The 27,729-nt window shown below is 38.8% G+C and overlaps 1 protein-coding gene across 2 annotated transcripts in view; it reads left to right on the top strand.

Annotated features, from left to right (window-relative positions):
* Window positions 1-2,485: 2,485 nt before the first annotated feature.
* Window positions 2,486-27,729, top strand: part of ca16b (carbonic anhydrase XVI b) — a 118,294-nt gene continuing 93,050 nt past the window's right edge. For both annotated transcript variants that reach the window (XM_078248666.1, XM_078248665.1), the window contains exon 1: window positions 2,486-3,187. In XM_078248666.1, the coding sequence (XP_078104792.1) occupies window positions 3,103-3,187 (85 nt within the window). In that variant the 5' untranslated portion in view covers window positions 2,486-3,102. The remainder of the gene's footprint in view (window positions 3,188-27,729) is intronic.

Here is a 27,729-nt window from a genome sequence, read left to right as displayed (position 1 = left end):
TAACTTTGACCAAATAAATGTAGTGTCACCTGGGCGCATTTATCAGACTTCTGGGTTGGATGCCATGAATGCAACTTACTGCTGTATTGTTAATTGTACTGTTCCCTTATATCACATGTTTCAGAAACCCACAGCTCACTGCATGCAGGGAGGTTAATGAGTGTTAGTGTTCAGGAGCAAATTGAGTTTCAACAGCGGCTGAGATGCAGCCGCAAAATTAGTCTGCAAGTACAAACACTCATCTGATGAAGACCTTCTTAACTGCATTTTGTTTTTAATATTCTCAAGTTAAGATTTGTCATGGAAAACATGTCAGCCATCTCTTTTGTTTTATTGCTATTTGGATGCAATATATTAAAAAAACATTTTTTTTTTACACTTACATCCTTTTTTTTTATTAAAGCTGTAAATGTAGGTCATGTCCTGCTTTAGCCTTGGATTATTGCTTAAATTATTTATTTATTTATTTATTTATTCGGGACAGTGCACATTAATGAACAATCTAACATTTCTGTACAGACTGTAAATGAGCCAGGTTATAGCATAAATGCTAATTTTCACCTGTAGTCCCGAGGCAGGAAGACAACAACATACAAGATAATACAACACAAAAGAATATGACAATATACAATATCAAGCAAGAAAAACATTAGCTCACGTTAAGGCAGATTACATTACATCAATAAAATTAGTCAAAATGATGACATAACTGGGAACTTTTAAGAAGTTGTTTGAGATGCTTTTTAAATGTGCAGTAAGTTGGACATTCTCTAATGTTTGTTGGGATGCTGTTCCAAAAATGACCTCCTCTGATAGACAGAACAGTTTGTCCAAAGGTAGTTTTTCTATGCGGGATCTCTATATCTCTTCTAAATGAAGCTCTGGTACAACAACCTCTGTCAGACCTTGGTTTAATGTATGTAGAAAGTGAAGGTGGGGCCAGTCCATGAAAAACTTTATAAATCAAACAACTATTTTTAAAATGAATAAAATTTTCAAAGTTGAGCATATTGTATTTTCCCAAAATATTACACTGATAGAATGACGAAGGTTTTTGATCAAGTATTTTTATAGATTTTTTGAATAACATTTCTATGGGTTTTAAAATTGTATTTCCAGTGAGTGACCAGGTTGTGATGCAGTAATCTATATGTGAAAATAACATTGAATGTAGGAACATTTTAGCAGAAGTAGTTGTCATTGATGGTCTGATTTGTTTAAAATTTTGTAAATTGAATTTGATTCCATTCGCTGTAAGTTTTATGTGTTTTTTAAATGAAAGTGTTGGGTCCAGTGTGACACCGAGGTACTTGAGCTCCTCTACAATGCCAAGTTCAATTATGTACACAAATGCATAGCTTTTCTATTTTGGACTGTCTATTACTAAAGTTTACACTGATTGCTGTTTGTATGCTTTTTTCCGAGGATGCATATTCTACTTGTAGACTGTATTATTCCACTACCTGAAAAGTAATTTGATAAATCAGTAAGTTGACATCTTTAAATTGCTTGTTTGTTTTTTATATATAATTATATATTATATAAGACAAAGAAAAGCAACTAATCCAAATTTGCATTATTTGTTACGTTTTGGTTTGGTGACATATATTTGTCACCCTCTACACATAAGGGTAAGTTCCCTGGGTCTGTTGCAGAAACGTTTTTGGAGTCTGACAGACCAAGACAAAAAAACAAAACAGGAAAATAACTCAGAAACTACTGTTCAGGCTAATTGCACTTGATCAGTCAGAATACAGTCCAGCCTGGAGGATTGAGCGAGGATGCCCATAAGGCTTTGAAAAGGTAGGCATTTTGAAGAGGAAGCAGATGGCCCACATTAAAAGCAGAGGGCCCTTGTGACTGTCTTCAATGGCCCTGCAGAGAACCGGGTAATTAAATGAGAAATTTAATCAGATTCCTCAAATTAAATGTCCTGCTGGATAGTTCTGCAAGAACACCACTGACTACACATTTACCTAAGGGAGTGTCACCGATGGATGCATAATTCTCCAATCAGCACACACTCATACATGATGATATTACAGGTGATCATTACTGCTAAAGTATTCCATTCACAATTCTGCCAGCAGGAGGCAAAGGGATATCGCTGTGTGGCCACAGGAGGGTCGTTTTAATAATGGGGCATGGGAGGAAGCAACAAAACAGGGAGATGACTGGATGGGGGTTGGAATTTGTGCATATAGCAGGGAGATTATTTTGAACAAGGCTTCAATCCTCTGTAGATTCTGAAATGGCCTTGCCAGTTTTTCATCATGTGTGATGCAACATGTTTGATGCAGCATTTAAAAGAGGCAGCACAATCCAGTCTGGACTTTGGTGACTTGACAATCTGACACGAGCCACTGATTTCTCGTGTCTTCCTTATCATAGCACCATAGACAGAAACCAGACTCTGTCCGTTCCGGCTCATTTTGCATTCAGCAAATCCGAGAACCGCCTCCCCTTCCCTCCGCTACTCCCGCCCCGCGCTGGCTCCCTCTCACACGCAGTCTGTCCTGTAGGATGGGACCAGCAGCCACATATCCATGCATGCCTGACCGCTAGTCCACTTCCTGGATGGAAGAATGGGACATTTCCAGCACCACTTTTCTTCGCATTACCCTTCGTCACGCTGATGCCGCGGATAACCACTTAATAATGACCACGTGTAATCAATAGTATTCGACTACTTTTTCCCCCTGTAGTTAAAGACAGTGATTGATCGCCGATTTACCCCTCTCCACTACGGGAATGTTGCTATCTGGAAGCCCGCTACAGGCACGGTGGAGTCCAACACATTTGGAATGCTTTTGCACTGCCACGGTGTGCGTATCGTTTTATTCTTCGAAGCTAAAAACACTAACAGCCTCTGCTCGTGCTGGAGGCGAATAAATTTGTCTTTTTAAAAGAAACGGCGACTCTCTGCAGCCGAACCGCTAACCATTACTTTGATGCTCTGCCTTCGTGGCTGCTGTGCCAACTTCGTTTCTGCTTCGGTCGTGTGTATGTGTGTTTTTTTGTTTGTTTTTTTTTAAAGAAGAGAAAAGACTCAAAAACTTTCTCACCCGTTGCCTTTTTGTTGCTCTCGATGAATAGTCTAACATGCGGACAATACGGGAACCGAGTTATTGGTGGATTTTATCCTTAATATTTTTAACCTTTCCCAAACACAAAGACTGTCATCCTGGTAAGTACTTGCAACACGGGTTAGCTTTCATTCGTGTAGCCTAACTCTAGTCAGACCACAGTGTTGAATTTGGCTTTTATTATGAAGGGCAAAAGCGACTTTTGGTTGTCGAATAAAGACATTTTCAGAGGCAGCGTTTTGCCTGGCTTCCACTAAGGTTAACTTACAGGGCCGAGCTGAATTAAACGTCCAACGGTTATGTGAACGCTGGGACGTTTAGCCTCCGTGATTTGTGTGCATGTTATTGATTAGGCAGCTGGAATATGATTGCGCAAACTAACGTCCCCCCCTGCTTTAACGTTACACTAAACATTTAGTTAGCTAAACAACTCCTGTTTAAGCTTGACGCTTTACGTTAGCTACATCGCTTAATGTTCGTATTTGTGGTGTCTCTGGAATGAATCAATCTCAGGAAATGTAGCTAATATAACAATCCTGTAGGAACTCAGATGGTCTGTGGTAACGTTATTCATTGAGTTAACGTAAATACTGCCAATTCCACAGGAAATAAAGTTATCTGTTAAACCTGTAGTTTTATTGTGATGTTTATAAGATGTCCCTAAGTTTTATTATAGGTTTACTGTAGTTGTGGTCGTGGATTATGTGGAGCTAATCTAGGTGTCTGCTTGCTGTTATGTGCGTAGGTAGAAACGAGGATAAGGGCGATAGTTAGCGCTCGTGGATGGATGGTTTTTCTCTATGAGGGGCGATTAATGCCACCGCAGCACAAATATTGAGATGACCATGTTGCATCCAAATTTATGACCCATCAGATTCTGTGCCGCTGGACACCAGTTTATCACAGCTATCCAAATGTGTGACTATATTTTTTTGTTCATATTTTCATAGGTGTTACCATCACCACCTTCGATAATAGCTATGACAATACAGCATGTGCCCATGTTAAAAACTCTTGGAAATATAGGTAAAATTCCATCAGGTAACAGAATATAACACGTCTGTTTTACCTTTCGAACAGTGTTTCTCCAAACGCTGCTCTCTGGGGGTTTGGAACAGGGTCTGATTTAGATTAACATTAATGTAGGACCATGGTGAGCCTCACACAGATGACTGGTTAAGGTAAGGGCTAAGGTTGGGTTGAGGGTTAAGCACACACTGTGACACACAATACTGTTTTTAAAGGGTAAAAAGTGGCAAATAGCAGAACATGTATACAGTTGCCCAAAGGAGGTCTGCATGTGTAACAAATAGGCTGTATCGGCATACTTCCTGTGCTCCAGTGCGGGAATGTCGCCATAGCCACCAGGCACAACTCCGGTCTACTGAGAAATACAGAGCTTTCCCTGGCTGTGATAGGCTAATGATGCATTCACATTGCCTGTGCGGCGAAAACGCAGGGCTTGGTAGTGCATTTAGGTTGCCGCGATCAAACTTGTCAGTCTGTTTTGAGGTGGCGTGAGAGTCCCGTACAGTAAACGGGAAACATCTCTGCCTCTATTGCTGCCACAAGAAAGTTTTACAAACATTAAAACACAAGCACTGAACTGCCCAGGAGTTTGTGTAACAGCTGACTGTATCCTGCAACATCAAGGCATAGTCCCTTGTCCCTTTTTTCTTCTTCTCTCTTTCACCGTGAACTAAAGCTGCCTTCGGTCGGAAATGTCGACATCTATAAACGATCTGACGAAAAACACTAATTGTGAAATATAAAATCTACTTGTGCTACATTGGGGGAACACAACAGGACGTCACATCAATGAGCCATTTCAGTGACACTCCCACACTGCCGCACCACCCTGTGGAAAATTGCCGGATCCCCTTTTGGTGACGTGAACGCAGCCTTAGCCTTCACAGCAGACGGTCAGACGAAAACGCAGGTCTTTCCATTCATTTTAAATGGGGGTAATGTGTTTAGGCTGCAGCGGTGGCTACACCATCCGGCGCATCAGGTTACTTACATGCCTTAATCAGCATTGTGTGAACTCGTTAGGCAAGGGCTTGATTGTAACGGATGTTCATTAATATGTAAAAGTTCCGCTCTCTAGCTTTAACGCAAGTTCCTTCAGAATAAATGATCAACTTTTTTAAGTATAGTCTAATACATCTTCATCTATTTTTGAATGGAATACCAGTTCCTAGTCTTAAAATATAAAGTCACAATTTAGATTTTTCCAATTGCTCCAATTTCTATTGTTATACAGCCCGATATTAGATTTTGTGAAGAAGATATCTACTCAGCAAGACATTTTACACTTCAAAAATACATGTTAGTTAGGGTTGGGCATCGAGAACCGATTCCTACTTGGAATCGTTCCAAAAATTCGTTTGGAGGATTTGGTTTCAAATCTGATCATAGGTTCCAAATTTAACATGCTGCTCAAGTTTTGGTTTCCTTAGCGGCCAGGCGCTTGTTGTGTTGCAGCCATGGAGCACAGTAAGCGGCGCTCTAGTGTGGCTTTATTTTACGTTGGAAAAAGCCCAGTAAAACTGCAAACCACCATTGAATCAAAATAAAACTTTCCTCTTATTTGTGAAATAAGCATGTGACCCGTTTCAACTCCACCCCTCAAAGAATCTGAATCGAGAATTGATAAGAACCCGAATTGAAAGGAAGAATTGGAATCAGAATCGTTAAAATCCAAACGATGCCCAACCCTACTGTTAGTGCTCTCTGGTGGACAAACTATGTAAAATAACTACAATAATTTTTTGGCATTTCTGCATCTTAAATTCTTGTCAGCCAACGAACACACTAATAGATATAGGCTATTAGTACTGTATCTGTGATGAGCCAATATTGGCCGATAATAAATGGCCATTAGTTTACCCATCTGGTTATTATACCATTAGAAGCATTTGAAGAATATACTAAACATTAGTTGCATCTACTTTCCATAATCAGTTATACATCAAATTTCATTTTAACATGGTTCTAGTTAGTGTGCATCCCAAATTATATTGGATGCTTTTATTCTGTGGCACGAATAATCCCCTATATAGAAGTCGCAGTGATGTAACGCAGGAGAATGGTTCCTCTCTGAGTCACTCCACCCGCCCACCCACTCTACCCCAAAATCCCCCAGTTCCCTGCTTCCACATCCTTAGTTTGCAGCTTTATTGACAAGTAACCCTCCAGGCCCCTAACACATCTTAGTTTTCCCATATGACAGGTATCACCAGACGTCTGACACGCAGCAGACTGACCAGCTCCAAGGTGGTGGAGGATAAATCCAATTTGGCTGTTTGTGCACTGTCACCTAACCATATTCATCTACTGTCTAGGCCGGGTGACCTAAATCTTTTTAATATAAATTTAGAGTTTACATCGTAGATAGTATTACCAAACCAGTGCTAGTTAACATGAGAATAAAAAATTTGAAAGAGAGGGGGATTATTTCCTACTTTTATGTTAATACATACCGGATTTAAAGACAAAGGTGTTGATGAAATTGACCTGATTTTCTTGAGATCTTAGAGGATTTTGTCTTAAGTTTAGACTGTAGAGGCAAAAAACAGTAATTCAGCTCATTTAGAAAAGCAGTCTTGCATCTCTTTTCTCACTAACACAAATGTTTTTCTCTAAAATGTCACTGCCTACAATAATATGGAGATAAATAAATGTGTTGTGGTTTGGTGAAAATTGTAGTTACGTTTGTTTTAAAGTTGTGTGGTTGGAATTGCAGCTCCTAGTTGTCGTGAGAAGCATAGCTCGTCATTAATTAGGCCTATAGAATCCTCCCTGATTGCATCATTTAAGTAATGAGGAAATTATTGCATGTTATGTGAATATGGCTACACAGAAACAGATAAAGGCATTAATGCCTTGTGATACAGCTGGGGAATAATTAGTAGTATAGATAATAGGACCTTAATGAACAGGATTTTAGGAATTTGAATAAAAAACAATGCTTTTTGACAGATATATAATGGCCATTTTCACTTGCGTGTACTGTATTGTAGGGATGTCCTTTTCTAACACCATTACTGTCCACTGCAAATAGTTTGGTGATCAAACATAATATTAATGTTATTAATGAGGTCCTGATGTACTGCTGTGCCAGCAGGATGCCAGCTGTCTGGACATCGCTGATGTTGGCCACGGCATCATTATCATCAAGGTTGTCCTCTTATCTTCTCTGGATAATTGGTTCGATGTGTACAGTACTGACAGAACATCTCAAAAGTAACTTTTTTCCTGGTTTTAAAATAGCATCAGTAACATATGCTTGTGCTTGATCGCGGACGGGCTCAGCACACGATCTGTTGTCTCTCCACCAGCTGCCTGTGCCACCCATTAAATGGTCCGATGGGGAAACACTGCAACTGCAATCACTTTTCACTCGTGCACACAAATCGCTGTTGATCCTTTTTGCTAGTGATACTCAGCCTTTGCAGTGTTTTCCACAGGTTGAGAATTTACTTGTGGTGGTGGGTGGCAAAGGATGTGACGGCGCGCAGTGTGTGACTGCTTCACTGGCGGGTTCAGTAATCAACTAGTCAAATGAAAGTGTATGTAACTGTTTATTGAAAACAATGACTAGGCTACATAACATTAACAGATAATTTAGAAAGAAATAACTATTTACATATTAAACAAATTAGACTAAAAGATTATACAGATGAAGTGTAGCCATGATGTGCTTTGTCAATTAAATCTGGTTGGTTTGTCAAATGTTATGGTTCAGCAGATAAAATACGTGATTACCCGGAGCCCAAATGTTATATGTATTAACAACTTAACTTTAATACTATACTATGATCCATACAGAAACTTACATGTTATTATAAATCTCAACACTGTCTCCTCCTAACTCCTGTTAAATCATATAAGACTAAGGCTATCTAAAGTTAATTCTCATTTTGTTTGTTAGATCATTGTTCGTTTTTTGAACTGTTTTAATCCTTGTTTTATGGATCCTAAAAAGGTCTCATCTAAACAGATTTCTGTCATTCAAACAACTCTGAATTGTAGTTTAAAACTTTTATAGTCAACTTAGTAAAATCTCTCTTATTATTCGGGCTTCAGTCCATAAATACAGTTAATAGATACATACAGGCACGGAGAACGGAAACTGAAGGCTTGGTTAGCAACGATTAGCAGTTAGCTCCGTTATAAAGATATGGAGTGGATCAGATTGCCGCGGAGAGGGGGAACAACCAGACTCTAAACAAAGCTGTCACACCGGTGTGGCCGCGGCTCTACGCTTTATCAGTACAGTAAATCCCATGGCAAGACCAACAGCAGCATGCTACTACCAACGATAGCCTCTAAGCCTGAAGTAAAGTGTTGACGCTATCATGCACGCGGCACGAGACTTCACGGGGGGAGGGGTTGGAAGGCCACTGGTCTGTGTGCGCTGTAAAAAAAAAAAAAATACATCGTTGATTGTAAAAATGTTTTTAATTATTTGGGTTTTATCTACCTGGGCAGGTCTCAATCTACCTGGGCGGTGCGCACAAGTAGAACCTATGTATGGGAAACACTGCTTTACTTACTGCTTTCAAATTTAATGATCAGCTTATCTATGTGTCTAATTAATACTGAATACACTTTAAAACAACAATGCAATTTTGTAATTAAAGCTATAGTGCGTAGTTTCTGTCTTCCCCATGAGGAATTCTAAGTAATGACAACAATTCTGTCGGTGCAGCCACATGATACAAGCCTTCCCTGATCACACTTCACTCCCACCCCTCCTCCACGCAGTTGCTAGTAGCCAAGGAGGACACGGTGGATTTAAAAAACATGAACTCTTCAAAAGGGGTAATTATCTTCACTCGAGTTTCTGCGCGCGAAAGTCGCCGGTAGACACCAATTTCTGAACATAGCTATACTGAGAAATACAGAGAGAGTTGTGTGGAGCCGATAGATTTAATTAGCTTTGTAGCAACTCATTTAGCAATGGCTTAAATGTACTGGACGTTAATTAATATAAAAATGTTACGCACGTCATGTTGTATATTGTAAGAAGGATGGTTAGGCATTGACCACCATTGTGGTATGGGAAAATCACCCCAGCAGAGGGCTCCAGACTGCGACCAAATGCTCGCATTTTGCGACCATTTTTTTTAATACTAGGGATCTACAAATTTGACGAGGAGGGAGCGAGTCTGCATTGTTTTGGTTTTACTGTAATGACAGTAATAATACTATGTTTAAATTTCTGAATGTGCATTTGTTAAGCACCATTAAACTAAAATGTGACTGTGAACAAAAATAAATTAACAAAAAAACAGCACATTGTAGTTTCTGTATTTATTAACAAAGCATTCATCAGTTAAAATGGGGAGAATGTGAAAAATTGCATTGCAGGTTGATGGTGAGGTGATGGGGCTACAGTGCTCCTATAGTCAAAAAAAAAAGTTAGTCTGGAGCCGTGCCCCAACATGATTTCTTCAAACTGATCATGAGCTACCTTTTTATTATTTCACAGTTTACTCCATACATTGCAGTTACATAAAATCTGTTTTGTTTATAAAAAAAATAGGATAATTACGTTAAATGAATCACATTTAAAGTACCCTAAAAGTAAAGAGAAGGCATCCCGAAAAACTGTACTGACTTTCACAAACGCTTGCAGAATAATTTAAAGTTCGAAATGATTTCTTGTAATAAAGTGTGAATTATTTCTCTTGCTCCCACACCAAAGAGTCCTCTTAAGCCCTGAGAAATCAAATTAATAGACATATGTTTTCATAATATATAAGGCTATTAGAAAATTATAAAAGTGTTAGAAGCTGTGCTGCTCCTTTTTCTTGTGCAGAAATAGAAACAAGAAAGATGAAAGTTATGCTTACATTCAGTGTTATTTATCAAAAGGCATTGTGTGTATGCTTGAGGTCTAACAGACACATTCACTGCATTTCTTCCTCATAAAATATTTGCCGAGCAGAATTTCAAAAACTTTAAATCCCACATTGGATACATCTGGATTCTAGCTATCCGTCTTTTTCTCTCCTACCTTTGTTGGCACATTGCTTTTGATCAGTGTAGTAGTGTGAAATCAGCAGAGGACAAATTCGTAAATGAACAAAAAACATACCCCCTCGTAAAAACATTGATTCATTACGTGTCTAGGCTAGCGGTTAGAAACTTAACAGGGTACCTTCTAAAATATCTGCTGGATAGAAGCCCTCAGACTGAACCCAGCAAGGTGGGTGTAGAATGCATGCAGAAAAAGTAGGCTATACAAATACTCTCCCACAGGGTACAAATTTGGCACCTTCCACCAGCCAAATATTAGTAAAATATGCAAGTTGCTGGTAGATTTGCTTCACTCACCAGCCATAAAACCAATAATCAATTGAGTGGCTGGTAAAATTTGAACATTCACTACACATTTGGCTGGTGGACAAAAAAGTTAATTTCGCACCCTAGTATGTTGTTGATGAGAGAGAGAGAGAGAGAGAGAGAGAGAGAGAGAGAGAGAGAGAGAATCTTTATGAAAGATTTAGACTTTTAAGCGGAGGGAATTATAGGCTATTTGTCGGCTTCTTCAGCCGTGTGTTGCCAATACGCACATCGGTTAGAATTATGTTTTGATATTTTTTTATTTTCTCTCATGATCGCTTACCACTGCCAGGGTTTCAACTGAAATAAAAAAGCAACGACAGTTCATGGAAAGCAAAAGTGTAATAATGGTCAGATCTTGTGCCTGACTGATGGGGAAGTGACCAGTGTAGTCTAATGTATACTATTATAGTGGGTGTACTGTAGCCTACTGTATATTGGCCAGAATCTGCCTTTGGGGGAGGAAGGGGGCATATCATAGTGGGGGGGCCTGGGTGTCCTCCCCCAGGAAAGTTTTAAGCATCAACGACTTCATTTCCAGCATTCCGAAACACTTTAATGCACCAATTTACGGTAAAAATACCTTTATTCAGCCTATAGATGTTAAGAAAAAAGCACGGATGACAATTCAAAATTTATCAAAAATATAATGGAAAGTAGCCTATGTTGTTACGTGTCATTGGGCATTTTTAAGTGGGTAGCCTATATAAAAATCCTGGAGCTTACTATCACGTAGACTACACCACTGGAAGTGATATTGATAGGATAAGCGTTGTGATTTACGTAAAACGGCGTCGGCTTTTTTTGCCAGCTTTCCTTCCTGCATTTTGCCTGTAAAACGTGTTTGTGTTCTTCATATTTATTGAGAATTATAGTTTGCTCTTCTTGTTTAAAATATGCGGCTCTGGTAGATGTTTGCGATTGGTCGTGGTGCGCAAACACCGCCTCTTTTATGTGAATGCCCGCGCCGCTGGATTGGGAAACCCTGAGTTGATTGAACTAGTTGATAACCAGCGTCGTGACACAGGTTATGTGGGACCGCAGTTGTTAGGTGAAGCCGGGTAACTGAAATAAATCCAGGGCATGTTGATCTGGAGTCGTAGTACAGGCCTCAGATGTGACCTGCGGATAGTATTGGCCTATCTGGAGATGCTGACATTAATACTGAAATGGAATATTTCAGTTGATATGAGCCCAACATTATGAGAACAATGTTTTATTTAAAGGGCAATTATAGTAATTCTACATTAATTGTGATTAAACTGTTTATTTATCACATTTATGTTAATCAAGACAATTAGTCATCACTTCATTACTTGGTGTGTACAGTTGAGTTCACCCGGTCTTCCAGCCAAGATACTCCAAGCTGGTCACAGTAGCATTTTAATTATTTAGAATGACTCACAGCCACTTCACTACGAATCATTTCATCTGTCTTCGCAACATGCAACCTAAAACAAACACAGGCACACACACACAGAAACCGGATTCGACCAGGCTGGTTCAAATGCGGGAGGATGAATGCTTTTGGGGAAACCAGTGTACACATATTTCCTGTGCTACATGACAATAGTGATTAATGTCCAGGCAATAAGGCACTGTCACTGAAGGACGTATACTGCTGCACTCAAGGACTTACCCATATCAATAAATGTGCTGTGTCCTTCAGTCACCACGTCCTCTTTCCTCTTCAACAATCTTGCCGCGATGTGATACTGTGTCAACTTTTACTTACAGCTAGAGTGTCAGTCAATTGGACACAATGGGATCTCCAGGCTCCCTTTTCACCCTTTTTCCTGCATTGTGCAATTGTGGGTCAAATGAGCATGTTTGTTTTGTGCTTCTTTTTTCCTCGTGGTGGGCTGCATTCGAGATTGTCTTTTTCAGAGGCAAGGAAAAGCAAATTCATAAGTAGGCTATCCCATCCACGAGGCTCATTTTTCCTGTCGTGAATTATGGCGACAATCACTGAAGATATAGGAGTAGGCTGTGCATGTTTTATCAAGCTCAAGGTGCTCTGCAGAATGCAAAATAAGCTTTTTTTAATGCGTCAAGTTGCATTAGATGAATTGAATTTTACATTAATTATGTTCTTGATATTTTGAGCTGCTAGAGAAAATGCCTCCAATATACCTGCGTATACCTCTTCTTACTATGCATTTAGGTCACTTTTAGTTCAAAATGCAGTCACTACAGTCTAAACACGTAATCTTTACCCAGCTCTTGAAACTCTATGGTAGTCACTGTGTATAGTAGTTATCACAATCGGGACAGACAAGTGTTTTGTTTGAATGGAACAGCAACATAATGCTTAAATGAAATTGAAATGACGCCATGCAAACCTGATCTTTGGCTTTGGCTGTTTCATTTTGTAAAGAAACACCCGAGGGTTTTGGTTTATGCAACTGGAAGCTTTAGCTGTGTTGTTTCTTTTTCAGTGAGCTCCTGCTTTTAAATATATTGACATTTTTTTTAATTTGTGTAAAATATTTATTCTCATGTAATTTGTTAGGGTTTTAATACAGTATGTCTTTTTTGTTCAGTGTGACTGTCTCTGATAAATAAATGGGATTATTATTTGATATTGGAGGCCAATATCCATATTTGAGTGTTCAAAATGTCAATATATCTGCTGATGTTTGATTTTGTTTTACATAAATGCAAAACAAACATTTTTGATTATGAACCCTTAAATTAGGTTATTAAAGAAATGCACTGAGATATAAATTTCATTCTCTGAGAGTGTACCTCGATTAATTAAAACACACTCTTTGTCAGTGCCTTTGGGGTTAGCTGCTGTTATAATCAGAAGTGTTGGCTCTGTAATCTCCAGTTTGGCTATTTTGATCAATTTACGAAACTAATTAAGGGTCATTCATCATGAACATATGTGGTAAATAAAGAAGAATAGTAGAGTTTAACACTGAGTTGATATCCACTCTTCCACTCCAGTGCTATACCCACTTCATTAATTCCTTGTCGTAAGCTCTTTTTCTCTCTCTCCCTAAGTGAGCACCCTGAGAGATCAGTCCCCAGGCTCTTTCCTTTGGGTTCCAAATGAGATTGATGTTCTGTTTGTTTTTCTCACACACTTGGACTGTCTCCCTGGGAGTGTTCTCTATTTCAAGAAAAAGCTCTAAAACAACAATAGAGGGGGGGTCATTGGTATTTAACCATATTACTAAAAAGACGGCAAAGTGGCGCTAGGCCTTTTCCATGTGATAAAACATTGTATCTAACTGTTTTACCAAATTAATTTAGTGAGAGGAAAGTGTGGTATTGTAAAAATGACAGAGGCAGCTAGTGTGAAAATGTAGAGTTGGTTAATTTCAGAGGCTTCCAAGGGAGAAGATGTGCTGAGTTGGATAGTTTTGGAGGCAGAACAGTAGTTTAGAGACTACCCGATCGATCCTGTTGACATGCTCCCCTTTGGGGAATGCAGATGGTTCTGTTCTTCAACACAAACACTCAAACCCTCCTGGTAGTGGAACCCTAATTAACTAGGGCTGTGAATACCATGGCCTTTTCCTTTGACATTTTCAGATTTCAGAAAGACATTGTTTAACGCTTCCTCAAAAAAGACAACTCGCGTTATAAGACGGTGAAAAAAAAATTAAAACACCTTCCACTTGATCCCTGGGTAATTTTAGCAGCTCTGTCGTACAAATTCCCGCATGTGTCTGCTTTATCTGTCAAAATGGTGTGAGCTAAAGGTGCGACAGCTGCCGTATGTTATTGTCACTGCTAATCCACACCTCACAACACAAGTGTTTACCACAGCAGAGCAGACCTATCCCCAGGTAACCACTAATCACTCAGGGATTCCAGAGATCATCTGTCCCAACACTTAGCAGCCAGCGTAAGTAAGGTGGGAGCTAGCAACCACTCTGCCTCCATAGCCTCTCGGTTCTCAAGACAATCATCTGCGTCACTGTAATGTTGAGAATGAACTGCTTTTGAATAGGCTTTATGTCACAAGTGACATTACTGAGTGCCGTCTAAAATGGAAGTGGTTTCCTACAATATAGGTTAATGTATAAAGGCCTATGAATAGTAGATGAAAGTATTCTTGAATTGGTAAAGAGGATTCTAAGAACAGTATTAAGGACACCATAGCACTGGCAGAACTCATCATTTTGCAGTGACCCATTGTTTCTATGTCTTAACGGTAACAGTAGCCTAGATATGAACCGATTTGTGCAGAGCCGAAAATATTAGTTGATTAATCAATAAGTAGATTGACAGAAAATGTATCAGCTATTTCAACGCATTCTCATGAATGGGTCCATATGATATTGTACGAAAATGTATACACGCAAAAGCGTATGATACCAAATTAGGAGACCGCCGGCTGGTCAAGTGATGCCGGGTGGTCACATGATGCCAGCTGGCTACGAGCTCCATGACGCCAAGTGGCAGTTGCTAGTTGTTTAAGCCGCTACAGAGCTTTGTAACGCTGGATACAGACCTCGGTTATATCAGCGGTAGTTGGTGGTTCAGTTACCCGAAAATAGGTGACTTTGAGCTGGGTACAAAGCACTGCAAGCTGCCGGTCGTTTCGGCGGGACATTACAATTAAATTTAGTCCACAAAATATGAGCGGTTTGCCGAGACTAAAGTTAAAGCACCAAAACGACTAGTTAAGATTAGGAAAAAGATTGTGGTTTGGATTAAAACACTCCTCCATGCATTTTCTGGGTGAAAGACTTTAGTTTTCCCCGGGAAGTGAACTCCACTCCCTGGCTTGAAAGTCCTGTATGTTAACGCCCACCCATCCACCCCGATCTCCTCCCTACGTGGCCAGCCGCGTTCTTATACATAGTAGTGAATACACACAAAAAAAAAAAAAAAAAAAGTGGAATGCTTATGAATTATAGTGCTTAACTTTTCGTAGCTTTTTCAACAAATGGTTCATGAGAACTATTTTGATAATCGCATAATCAATTTAGCCATTGAAGTGGCAGTACCCACTTCTCAAACTTAAGGATTGTTGTTCTTTATTATACACAAAACTGAGTATCTTTGGGTTTTGGACAGTTGGTTAGACAAAATAAGACATTTGAAGCCATCATCTTGAACTGTGGGCAGTTGTAACAAGCATTTCCCACCTTTTACGATATTCTATAGGCAAAGCAAGAATCTAATTAGCAGATTAATTGATAGTTGTAGGCCCTCGATGTGTGATTATAGGAGACTCAGAAATATACAGTAAATGTTATCCTGTTTTAAAGGTCAGGATATAATGACTTATTCCAGTATCTCTGGCATTTCAGTGTCATAGCCTCATCATTACTGTATTATGATGAATTAGTCAGGTGAAGCAGACCCACATGAACTACAGTACTGTATAAAAACATCAAAAGGGCACTTGCTCATGACTGCAGCCAGTTTAGGTGCATGAGATGCAAGCGTTTCCATAAGTGTGTTAATGCATGTTCTGTGTTCGATAGCTGTTTGTTTTCATGGCCCAAAGTACAATGGCAGTATATAGGGGTGGGAAGAGACATCCAGCTCACAAGACACGAGATTGGGTTCACGAGATCGAGACAAGATTTTAACACTATTTTACAGAAAACTTCAATGAAGAAATAAGACTGGAAAAATAGTCCTTTATTCAATCAAAAGTCACACAATAAAAAACGAGCACTGAAAGGTTTTGCCACAAACTCAAATGACTGGCCTCTCTCCTTTATAACCAACAGTTACACGGTTACTTATTTCCATATATGGTGGAGAGTCTCTTCCCTCAGAGAACCAAGGTTACAACATAACTAAGTGTTTTTTGGCAGTAGTTGAAACCAGTTGTTTTGTACTTGGATTTGTCATTGTACAGTAGAGAGAGAGAGAAATAAAGCTTGTTTTACTATTGTTTTACATTAATTACATTCTAAAGCACAAATAAATTACCATCAAACACTCAACAGATGATTTTTGTGAAGACAGATGCTCTTTTCTCCTCTGCATTTTATTAATTGCACCACTAAACAAGGAAGTAGGCTACTCTAGTATCGATTTATGACCATTATAGGACGAATGGAGAACATTTCTCTTTGTTTAATATCATTAAAAGTAAAGTTAGGTTTCGCTGACCGCTTCCCAACTCATTTTAACAGAGAAAGTCGTCACACCTCTAGCAATATATATTCTCACGGTTGCTGAGCTAATGGTAAAGCATATGGGTGTTTTCAAGGAAATGAGAAAATGTACTTTGAGTCAAAATCAATAAAAGTAGTACACCGTAGCAAGGTATTGACTAAATATCAGCAACTCCATATTTGAGGGGGCATGGGAAATCTCTCTGGTCTTTTAATACCTGATAAAGCAACTCCTGTTGCTAATTTTTTTTTTTTTTTTAATACCCAAGATAATGAAGACGGCTCTGGGATCTTAAAGGCAACTGAAAATGACCAGATCTGAATTAATGCTAAAATGAAAATGTGCCTGTAGCGTTAGAATCACAGACTGTAGAAATAAAATGGCCATGGCATTTGTGACATCACCCATAGGTTTCTTAGGGGACATTTTAAAACCTGGATTTGGCATTTTGCTTTATGAATTACTTAAACAATTGATTATCAAAATAGTTGCAGATAAATCTTTTGTCAATGGACCAATTGATTAATCGGTCAATTGTTTTAGCTCTAATCTTGACAGTTACTGGAAGTTTGCGAATGTATACAATGGAGAAGAGAGCCTTGGTTGAGCTGAGAGCGAGACAAGCTAGCAGCAACCACCATGGTTGACTGTGATGATATAAAGCTAAAACACAACAATATCCCCTTATTGCAACACATTTTTTCAAAATCCCCACCAACATACATCAGAACTTAAGTTACACTTTGAGAGCCTAATTTCTTGTACAAAAACCGTATTTACTTCACTCGAGAGAATTTAGGAGTATTTTTCCTTTTTAAATTTGGTTCACATTTAGTCCTGTATTTTCTTGGACAACCATGTTTTGGGTCATAAGAACTGCAGCTAAATGCACTCGCATGTCAGCTTCACCACTAAGCTGCGGTGTTGCTGCTGGATTAGAATCATTACTGCTCAATTGAATGCGGTTTTTCAGCCTTTGTTTGCTCCTTTTCTTGCGTGTATTAGTTGGAATTTTTAATAGCCTTGGATTTGTTTTTCTGTAAGTTTGAATATGTGTAGGTGATGAAATCGGTGCCAAGGTGGCTTCAATAAGTTTGATGTAAAATTCTACGGTTGTCTATTGATAGAGGATACTGTTGATTTGACCAGAATGAGATACACTTTCACATGTATGAAAGCAAGGCCAAACAAGTGTGTGAATACAGCAGACGTCCTCATTTGTTATGAGTTATATGTTGGCATAAATAATGGGTAGTGTAATAGTCTTGTAATCCCTTTTGGCTAATTAGCGGCCGCCTTATTTATTTTTTTATTTTTTTAACCTTTATTTATTTAGGGAAGATTCACTGAGAGGAAGCCGCTCTTTTGCAGGAACACCCTGATCATATTCACAAAGTTACACATTCATACCTGGAAGCTGCCCAGTGCAACCACAGTCTGATCTGCTGGCCACTGAGCAGCTCCAATAGAGTGGCCTTGCTCAAGGGCACCTCAGTGGTGGTAATGAGGGAGGGACAAGCGTTGCTCTTTCACTTTCCCCACCCAGATTTGATCCTGTCGGTCTGGGGATTGTACCGACGACCTCCCGGTCACAAGCTTGCTTCTCGCTGCCCCTCAATTATTGTGACATGCCAATGGATTTCTTCCATCACACAATACCTCTAAAGTTAATCAGCAGGAGCATGTTCTTATTGTTAGGACCACATCTATGAACCTCTCTATTTTTAAGTTGTTGAGGGGGAAAGAAATGGCACTCTTAAAATCATAGATTAAGGTACAGAGTTGACTAGAACACAGGTTGGATTTTATTCGTTTTTGAGGAAACTGAATCTGAGACCCTCAAACTTGACTAAATTTAATACCATTGGTAAATATCATTTTTTAAATAGGCCTAGTTTTAGAAAATGTTTATAGCTAAATGTATCGGTTTTAACAGTTAGAAACATGTAGTTTTTGAAAAAACATGTCGTTTTTTGTTGCCATTTAAAACAGTGGGGATGAGGGTAGACTGACAAAATCTTAGTGTGAAAAAAGAACAGATTTTATTTTCTTGAACTCACAATTGCACTTTAGCATGCTATGTTTAGACAGTGTAAATTTATTAAAACATGACCGTGGGTAATGCGTACATCATGAACCTTGGAATACAGCTTTAGTGTGCATGACCTCCACAAGAAAAATATCAATTTACTGTGCAGAAGAAAGTAGGGCTGCAGCTATCGATTATTTTAGCAATCCAGTATTTTATTGATTATTTCATCAATTGATCAGATAACAAATACATTGCTGTATTCAAGAGCAATAGTAAATATACAACAGAGTAAATCTCCTAAAATGAACAACTAATTGGGTTTGTTTTCTTTTTAAATGTACTTTTTCTTTATTGCTTAAATTGCATAAAATAATCTGTCAAAGCTAAACCCATTTAGTGCATTTAAGTGCCATATTACATTCTGTGTTTTGATGGAAACTATTTGTAACAGAAAGTTCTGTCTCAGGAGCTTCCGCCCGCTCTTGTCCCGGCGAAGTAGTAATCTCCTAGCGGTCGGGGAGTGAGGCGGAGGGGCCGCGAGTGCGCTAATTCTTGTCTCATTTGTTCAATGAATGTTCATTCAAATGACAAATGCCAGCGCCCCATATTGCTATTTTCCAAGGTACTGTAGCCGTCATATTTTGCGGCGACAGACCTTCAGTTGGCAGCTGTAGCAACTGGAATTCGATTAGTGCAAGACCCAGCACTGGGGGTCACAGCGGGCTGCTGGGTCTAACCTAACCTGATCCGGCGGAACGGAGTAAGGGCAGTCCGCGGACAATAATAATAATCACCTGTGCGAAATACAGTGAATTGTATATGGTTATATGGATTAAACAGAGCTTTGGTAATTGAGTTACTCTAGTTTCTTCAGCAATGGTTTCAGCCCTAAAAGACATTTACATTTAATTTGAATTATAAAAAGGTTTAAAAAAAATCTGTAATTTTAGACATTATCCAAGTGAAGTGCGAAGCCAGCATGCAGTAAATGCTAGAAATGTTCCGATACCATTCAACTGATACAGAGTACTGATCCAATACCTGCGTTATGTTTTAACAGCTGTATACTACTAACCCTGTATGGATGTGATATAATTGCTATTGTTTTTGTTAAACTCTTTGTGACACATGAACAAACACAAACGATGAACGCCACTTTCTTTTATTATCCAGTTTGACAGTCAGTCATAACGGAAAAAAAAAACATAAATGAACTACTTTAAAGTAGATTTTCTCCAGGGCTAAATTACGTGGTATCGGATCGGTGCACAAACTTGGTATCGCCGATACCAGCAATTTAGGCAGTATCGGAGGCTTTTCCGATACTGGTATCGGTATCGGAACATCTGTAGTTAAAGGAGAGTTCCGGTCAATTTCAACACGTAGCTCTGTTGTTTGGAAATGTGGAGTGCTGGCAGTAGCAAAAAAAATGAAAACAATCAGTGCTTCTTACACCGTGTTATCCCCCTGCTAGCGTTAGCACCCAACAGGCTTAAACAGGGCAAGTTTTAAACGTGTTTTTAAGCCTCTAAACATGCTCGAAATGTCATTACAAGTGCCTACCCATGTGCAGTGATTCCTTTTTCTAAAAGGGAACACAGTGAATCTGACTGCAGTAGCTGTAACAGAAAGGCATAAAAGTTGTGTTAATCCAGCCAGTGCACATACCTCTGTTTATTTCCTGTTTTCCGGGTCAAGTCCACACTAGTCGATTGTCGAACTCATACAAGCCAATGTTCCAGTCAAATGTGCTTTGTTTTCTCGGAAGGAATCACTGCACATAGGTAGGCACTTGTACTGACATTTTGAGCATGTTTAGAGGCTAAAAACACGTTTAAAATTTGCCCTGTTTAAGCCTGTTGGGTGCTAACGCTAGCAGGGGGATAACACGGTGGAGGCAGCACCGATTGTTTGTTTTTTTGCTACTGACAGCACTCTACATTTCCAAACATCAGAGCTACGTGTTGAAATCCACCGGAATTCTCCTTTAATACACCGCTAGTATCCAATTCATACTGTAGCAGTCACTTGAAACAATGTCCTTTTTTCTTTCACTCTGTTATATCATAAGAAGCTCAAATTATATTCTTTTTTTTTTTTTTGTACTTGTGATGCAGTGTAAAATGTATGTTGGACCCTTTTGGTCCAGCAGGTCCCTGTTTTAGATTTTTATTTAGATTACAATGTTTGCATCTCTCATTTCTCGAGGAAAATTTTATTTTCATCCTGGTCCTTGTAAAGTTCTTGAGAAAGAAATAATAAATTGCCATCAGTAAACATTACATACTAGTGAGGCTGCTAAAGAGGTATCTAGTGCATTCCTCTTCATGGTTTTATTTATGGTTTCTAAATCCAGCCTTTAAGTATTGATTAGAGTCCAACATCAAAAAGCATTTAAAAAGGAAGGGAGGGAGGAGGTCTGACTGCCTGCATGGCCTCGGGCAGACATGAAGAGCCTGTTTGGAAGTGATGCATGCAAAATCCTAGTGCAGGGGTATTATTTATGGCTAACATTGAGTCATTTGGCCAGTGAGCTACAGGTTATGTATTTTTCATCAGTACTAAGCAAATGTTTTCTACAAAAGCACATTTCGACAGGTATTTGATTCCACATCTTTTCCTGAATTTGTAGCTTTATTATAGTAATATTTTACAACTGGAATCGCTTTTACTCTAGCTACAACAACATGCATTTTCATCCCAGATGTCCCAAGTTCAAATCGCCGTCTCGGCAGTATCAGTGTCATGCTCCACCTGTTGAGTTAGATGGACTCATTTACATTGCCAGTAATCAACTATCACCATTCAAGAACACCAGTAATGTGTGAGTGTAATGTATCCACCAGAGGCAGCTGAATTTATTTCAGAATCAATAACTAAACAATTCATGCAGGGCTGCACACCGTGTCCTCAGGAATGACCTCATAAGCTCTTGGCACTTAAGCGATCCAATTGCCACATATTGAAAATTGAAAACCTCACTTTACACAGTAAATTTTCTTGACATTGTCAGAGCTGTTATGTACGATCCTGCCACTGTGTGTGGAGACACGTTTGAGGATTGTTTATTGTAGTCTGGGAAGGGAACAAGCTATAGCTGTTCTAATAAACAGGTCACTAGCCCTGAATTTGTTTAATCTTGTTAATGGTTTTCATCAGAGCCCCTGATGCACTCAATCAGTGAGCAGGGCAGCTATTTAATGCATTTACTTCACTGCACCGACCAACACCATTCATATTTACTATATAATTTCACCATTTCTGAGTTGCAGCCATTTAGTGTGTTCAGCCTGTGTGTGGTAAATGTTGAGTTCTCCACAGGAAGTCATGCAGTTTTAATTCATTTATGAGTCTGTTTTGGTCAAACAATAGAACAATTGTTCTTTACCAGCTATGAATAGAGTCAATACATGCCAGGATGTGTTCCGTTGTTTTCTTTCTTTTCATTTTTTTTTTTTTTTTTTAAAGGAAGGCTGAATACACTAGAGACTTTCATCTAGACCTTTTTGCCCACATGCTCTATAAAAGTTGTTTTGATGCAATGTGTTTCTCACTTATTCCCTGTAAAAGGTTAAAAAACACAGCACATTGCACTGCTCAGGCAATATCACCCTATATGAATCAATTTACCTTTCTTAAGAGGGAGGGCAGTGCAGGAAATGCGAGCGTCTGACCTGAGAGTGGGTTGAGAGTTGGTGAAACAATTGGATTTGATAATAATGAGATGGCCTTATCCACTTTTCTTCAGATACGATTTAGAAAAAAGACTGCAGAGCAAGTGTGGCTTAATGAAAATGTTGAGACTGCCTTCTTTGACCTTTTCTCCTATTCAGCTTGCTTTGTTGTTCAAATTCCCAAATGGAACACAAACAAAAATGTTTGTTTTTTTTGTTTTGTTTTCTGTTTTGGAGGAGGTCCAAAGCTGTAATGCTCCTTTTAATACCTACAAGTGTGTGTGTTTGGCAGTGTTTTAAACTAAAAGTTGGTTTAAAATTGTTGTCACATTACTATTTCTACTGCTCTCTACTTCTCTTTACAGTAGATCTCTCTATGAAGTTGTATTTTAGGGTTTTTAGCACCGTGCATGAAATTGACAAAAACAGCTCAGCTCAGTTGAATGTGCAGTAGCACTTCCTGTCAACTAACATGACGACATGCACACAGACCTGCTCATATGCGCAAAAGAATAAAAAAAAATAGATAAAGACAAGGCATCAAGGACAATTTTAAAATTAGTTTTGGGATTTTTATTTTTCAGTTTTATTTTTCATTGAGAAACTGAAGGAAGAATTTAACTCTAGACTAATGGGCGCATTTTCACTAAATACGGCTGCATTTCATTGGCCCAAGGGTGCTGATGTCCTCTTTGCTGAAACGGCTTGTTTGCTTTTAGCTGTGTAGGCCTAAATATCTGCATTGGGATTTAAGTTGTTGTTTTATTATTTCTGAGCTTCGTTTTAGCCCTAAGGCTCAGCTCTCTCTGTTCCGTATCTTTGGCTGATCTTGGCAGTTCTCATGTTCCCGAGGTCCTTGGTGTGACTCAAAAACTTCCGGGGATATGTAGCCTCATCGCCCACTTCCCGAGGAATGAGAAACACATGCACTCTCAAGATCAAGCTCCACTTAGCCCCCTTTCTATGCTCGACCCACAAGCTTGTTTTACCGCTGTGACTTGTACTGCTAACCATGTAAACCTCCACACGCTGCGGATTGAGTCAGGTGTTTGAATTAAAATGAGCACATTTGAAATGTAAGTGAGTTTGTCATAAATACATGTTAGTAATTCAACAAAACAGAAAGCCAAGCCGATGTTCTCACATTTGACAGACACTATGCATTGCAGATGAGATTGTACAGATAGCAGCTGTCTTCCTCAGTATGCACCATTTGTTCCTCATATACATAGCAATCAAGAGTCTACCCCTTATACACTCATGATGCCTGTGGAAAAACACAGCCCATGTCTATTTAGTATGAATTCAGACAGAATAATGTAAAAGTTGTTAAGACTGTAGTTTGTCTAATTAGTAAATGTAATGATATGCCTTCTGTCTCCCTCTAATTAAAGGACAAGCTGAGAAAATGGGGATGGGTGACGTGAATGAGCTGTGCTTCCCTCTTCCTCAATATCTACAGTGTCTGTAGCTGTATGAATGTAAAGCAGGCCAGGAGAATGTGAAAAATAACAACGTTGACTGACATGTCGGAAATGTATTGACTTTATTCTAACACACATTTTGGTGAAATACTTAATAAAGTGCATGCTCTTCAGGGAAGTTAGTGTTGCTGAGGTATTTTCACTTTTTGTGCATCTGGTTGATTAGTGAAGTAGTGTCAGCCAGGACACATCATACATCTCTAAAAAAGTACAAGTGAGCTCAGTTGACTTTCCCTTGATCATAAAGCTTAAGTAGCACCATTGCCCCAAGGGATTTCAGATATCACACTGCGACTTGTCATTCCCAGTTTAAGGTTAAGATTATAAAAGTGTGTATAAAAACAGCAGAATACTATGATTAGTATCTAGATATCTTATTGCTCTTAAAGGTTAAGTCTGTTCATATTCTAGTTCTATAGCTTTCTTAGTCAACAAATCCCAACACCAAAACAGAAAATGGAGTTACCAAAGCCTGATACAGCTTATTCATCTGTGCTGTATCCAAAAAATGCATAAAGACACATCAATGATCACCACAGTATTGTTCCTTTGTGACAGGTTCCTTCATTACCATTAACATGGGCACTGTAGTTTAGTTTGAGGCAATCCCACAGCCACCATCCTGCTTCAGAAATTACTCACACGAAAGCGGCTCCCCAACAAATAAATAATTTACATACTACAAGAGTACATTGTCTAGCTGTTTTAGAAAATTATTTTTTAAAATGAAAGTATATATTTGTGACCTGTTTTTTAATAAAAAATAAAAAAATAAAAATACGTCTTAAGTAGGGAAAGCGTGAAAGTATTGAGTGATAGAACAATGCATTGTTGGTTTTGGTCTTTTCATGGGTTGATAATAACAAAATATAGAATATTGTTGTAATGCTAGTGTTCTATTTTCAGCTCACATAGACTATTCGCCACCTATTACCATATGATGCACTTTCACTGTGCGGTTAGTTGTCATTTTCACATAACTCACATTTGCGAGTGGAATCAAATGTTTAGCACATTTGACTCTGTTTCTGTGTATTGTTAATAAGCTTAGCACTAACACTATTTTGGTGGAAAGAATTGTTTTGCGTTGTTATGCACACATGCATTTTCTTCAAAAGTGGTACCACACAATTAGGACAGCAATCTGAATATGTTTCTGTTTATTTAATGTATTCTGGCCCCTTCTAGTGGTTAATGAGTCTGGAATCGACTAATGCAGTGATCTTCAACAGGTAGGGGGTCCTTAGAGTCAATGCAGGGGGGCCTCCAAATTCTTGTTAATTTTTGAAAGATTTTTCAAAAATGTAAAAGTCTTAACATGAATCCAACATATTAGCAAATAGAAATCCCCACTGCTTACTGGCCTGTAAGGTAGTCACTAAGGCCATACAGAGGTAGTTAATCCTAACGATTCACTTTGCCACACGTTTAACATTAAAACATAATTTATAAAATCATGCCAACAATTATTAGGCTATTTGAATAGTTTAGTATTCTATGCAAAACCAATGTGTATAAAGACTTTAGGCCGCCCTACAGGTTATTGTAGGCCCAATTTAATATGCAACTTGATTTTATACCATATATGTATGGGGGTCCCTGCTCCATCTCTCTTTCAGTTAAGGGGTCCTTGGCTTAAAAAACATTGAAGACCCCTGGACTAATGCAAGCCATTACCATACACTGTAAAAATAAGGCGATTACTCAATCTGTAGAAAATAATCACTAAAGAAAGAAAATCTACTATCCTATTGTGCTATTGTGAGCTTTTAGCTATATGAGGCTTGAAACAATTTGTTGCTTACATGTGTACATTAAAGATGTGTACACTACATGGACATTGTAACTCAGAATGCATTTGATAGCTTATCCATCCCCAAATAATTCTCCTGGTGACATGAATGTTCCAGCACGGCTGTCCTTCACATACCTGATGCTAACATTGCTGATACGACTTATATTTTAAGTTTAACGTTGGACCCTGATGACTAATGGAAGTTAAACGCTCCTGTGGTGGTTGTTGTTGTTAGGCTGCTGTTTTTCAAGGGCTCCCAGGAGGTCCTGGCTTGTTGTTGAGTGTGATATTATGGAACAAATAGCAGGGCTTAATGGTGGTGTAGATGATTTAACCGCCCTCAGGGCAATGAAAAAAGGAAAATAATTTTGTATGCCTAGACATTGTACAAGGTGTTGTTCTCTAGGTGTTTTGAAGCCTTTTATTTTCTCCATGCTGCCTAAGAACATACTCGGATATAAAAATCAAAGTTTCACAATGCCAAAATGTAAATATACCTTTGAGCCCCAACTCTCTGAATAGAGCATCTCATTTAAAACTACCGGTTAACCCGAATTAATTGCCATTCACTTGTGTTTTCTGGATTCAAGATTTATGAATGTTGTTTGAGTGCTGTGCAGCGCTCCTCAGTCTCCTTCAGGCCCAGCTCCGACTGTGTTGTCTGCTCTGCTCTATCGGAGATGCTGTGGCTTTAATCCTTTGCCCACAGGGGACGGCTGACATGAATGAGAGTAAACTGTTGATATGGTGCTGTCTCCTGTGCTCTCTGATCAAAGACGGTGCATTCCTCCTGTTTCACAACCTGCCTTCAAATATGCTCTAAGTCTCTGCCACAGAGACACCCTCCATCTCTGTTTCACACTTTATGCTAACCCCTGTTTTCCACATTGTGAATTGATATGTCTGATGATAGCAAAGCAGCCATTTATGACTTCAACCATTTAGCCTCTGTGACCTTTTCATCCGTTTTTAAGATTAGAGTCAACTTTATTGTCATTGTGCACAAACAGTACAAAAGTACAAAAAAAGCAGAAATGTGCAATGCGATATACAAGTATATTGAATTGAATTTGACTTGATAAACACTGTAAGTGGCTCACACCATAGTGGGGACCATTTTTGTAGTCAGTAATGCGCTGACTTTAAATGCAGGCAAAGACTTTGCTTGATGTAGTGCTTAGTTTAATTAATCCCCAGTAATGATGCAACTATTAGTAAGAGCTGAGCTTGTCTTAAGTGGCTGGAGGGGTGGGGGTGTGTGTGTGTGTGTGTGTGTGTGTGTGTGTGTGTGTGTGTGTGTGCGCGCCAAGAAGTTCTGTTTAGTTCAGTTTTAGTTTATTTACAAACCAGTTAAGATACAAGTACAATAATAAGACATACTGTAATGGAGATATGTGAAATGGGACACCCTGATAAACTATTTGAAGCTTCAGAATAGGGGCCCAGACACAAAATGGATGTTTACTAATACATTGTCTAGATTTGAAAATAAGTGCATGTATTACACAGTAACGATTACAGCCTACAAAACACTCAAGACTAAAGACCTTAAGAACCAACTACCCTAACCCGAATAACTACTAAATGGTCCCAATACATGTATTCCATCAGTCTAAACATTGGTTAAATAGGTAAGATACAATCAATAGAGACATAGGGAAAGTGAAAATAGCAGTAAAATTTAAATGTATTTCAGAGTAGAGTAACTAGTTTGTTCTCCTTATGAGACTGCTAACAAGTGTTATATACGGTAGTTGTCATTGGTACATTGCCATACAGCATGGCATGTGCTAATACAATAAGTGAAGGAAACTCATGTCACGTGTGTAATGTAAATGGAGATTTTAAACTGTTAATGTTGTTGGGAAAAGCTTAAAACAAGCATAATCTGTATCTGTTTTGGTAGATAATATTATGTAACAAAGTATTTGTATTATGGCGCTGAAATTGTTTGTATCTAGCTCTTTTGCTAGTGTTAGAATGAACAGATGCTGAGACACGCATGCAGAGACTTAGTTTTAGTGTATTTTCGATGTGAGATTATGTGCACTGTTGTGCTACTGTTTCTAAAAGCAACAGTGTGATTATTTTTGAAACGGTGAACACCGTACAGTACTGAGTACAATTTGTAACCACTTTCAAAAAAAACTGATACAACATGGATTTTCTAAATGGGTTCCAAAACTGTATTGCAGCAGGGACCAGTGGT

This window comes from Sander vitreus, chromosome 4, assembly GCF_031162955.1.
Source record: "Sander vitreus isolate 19-12246 chromosome 4, sanVit1, whole genome shotgun sequence".
NCBI lineage: Eukaryota > Metazoa > Chordata > Actinopteri > Perciformes > Percidae > Sander > Sander vitreus.
Note: the sequence above shows the minus strand (reverse complement) of the source record. Positions and strands in the feature narration are given on the sequence as shown.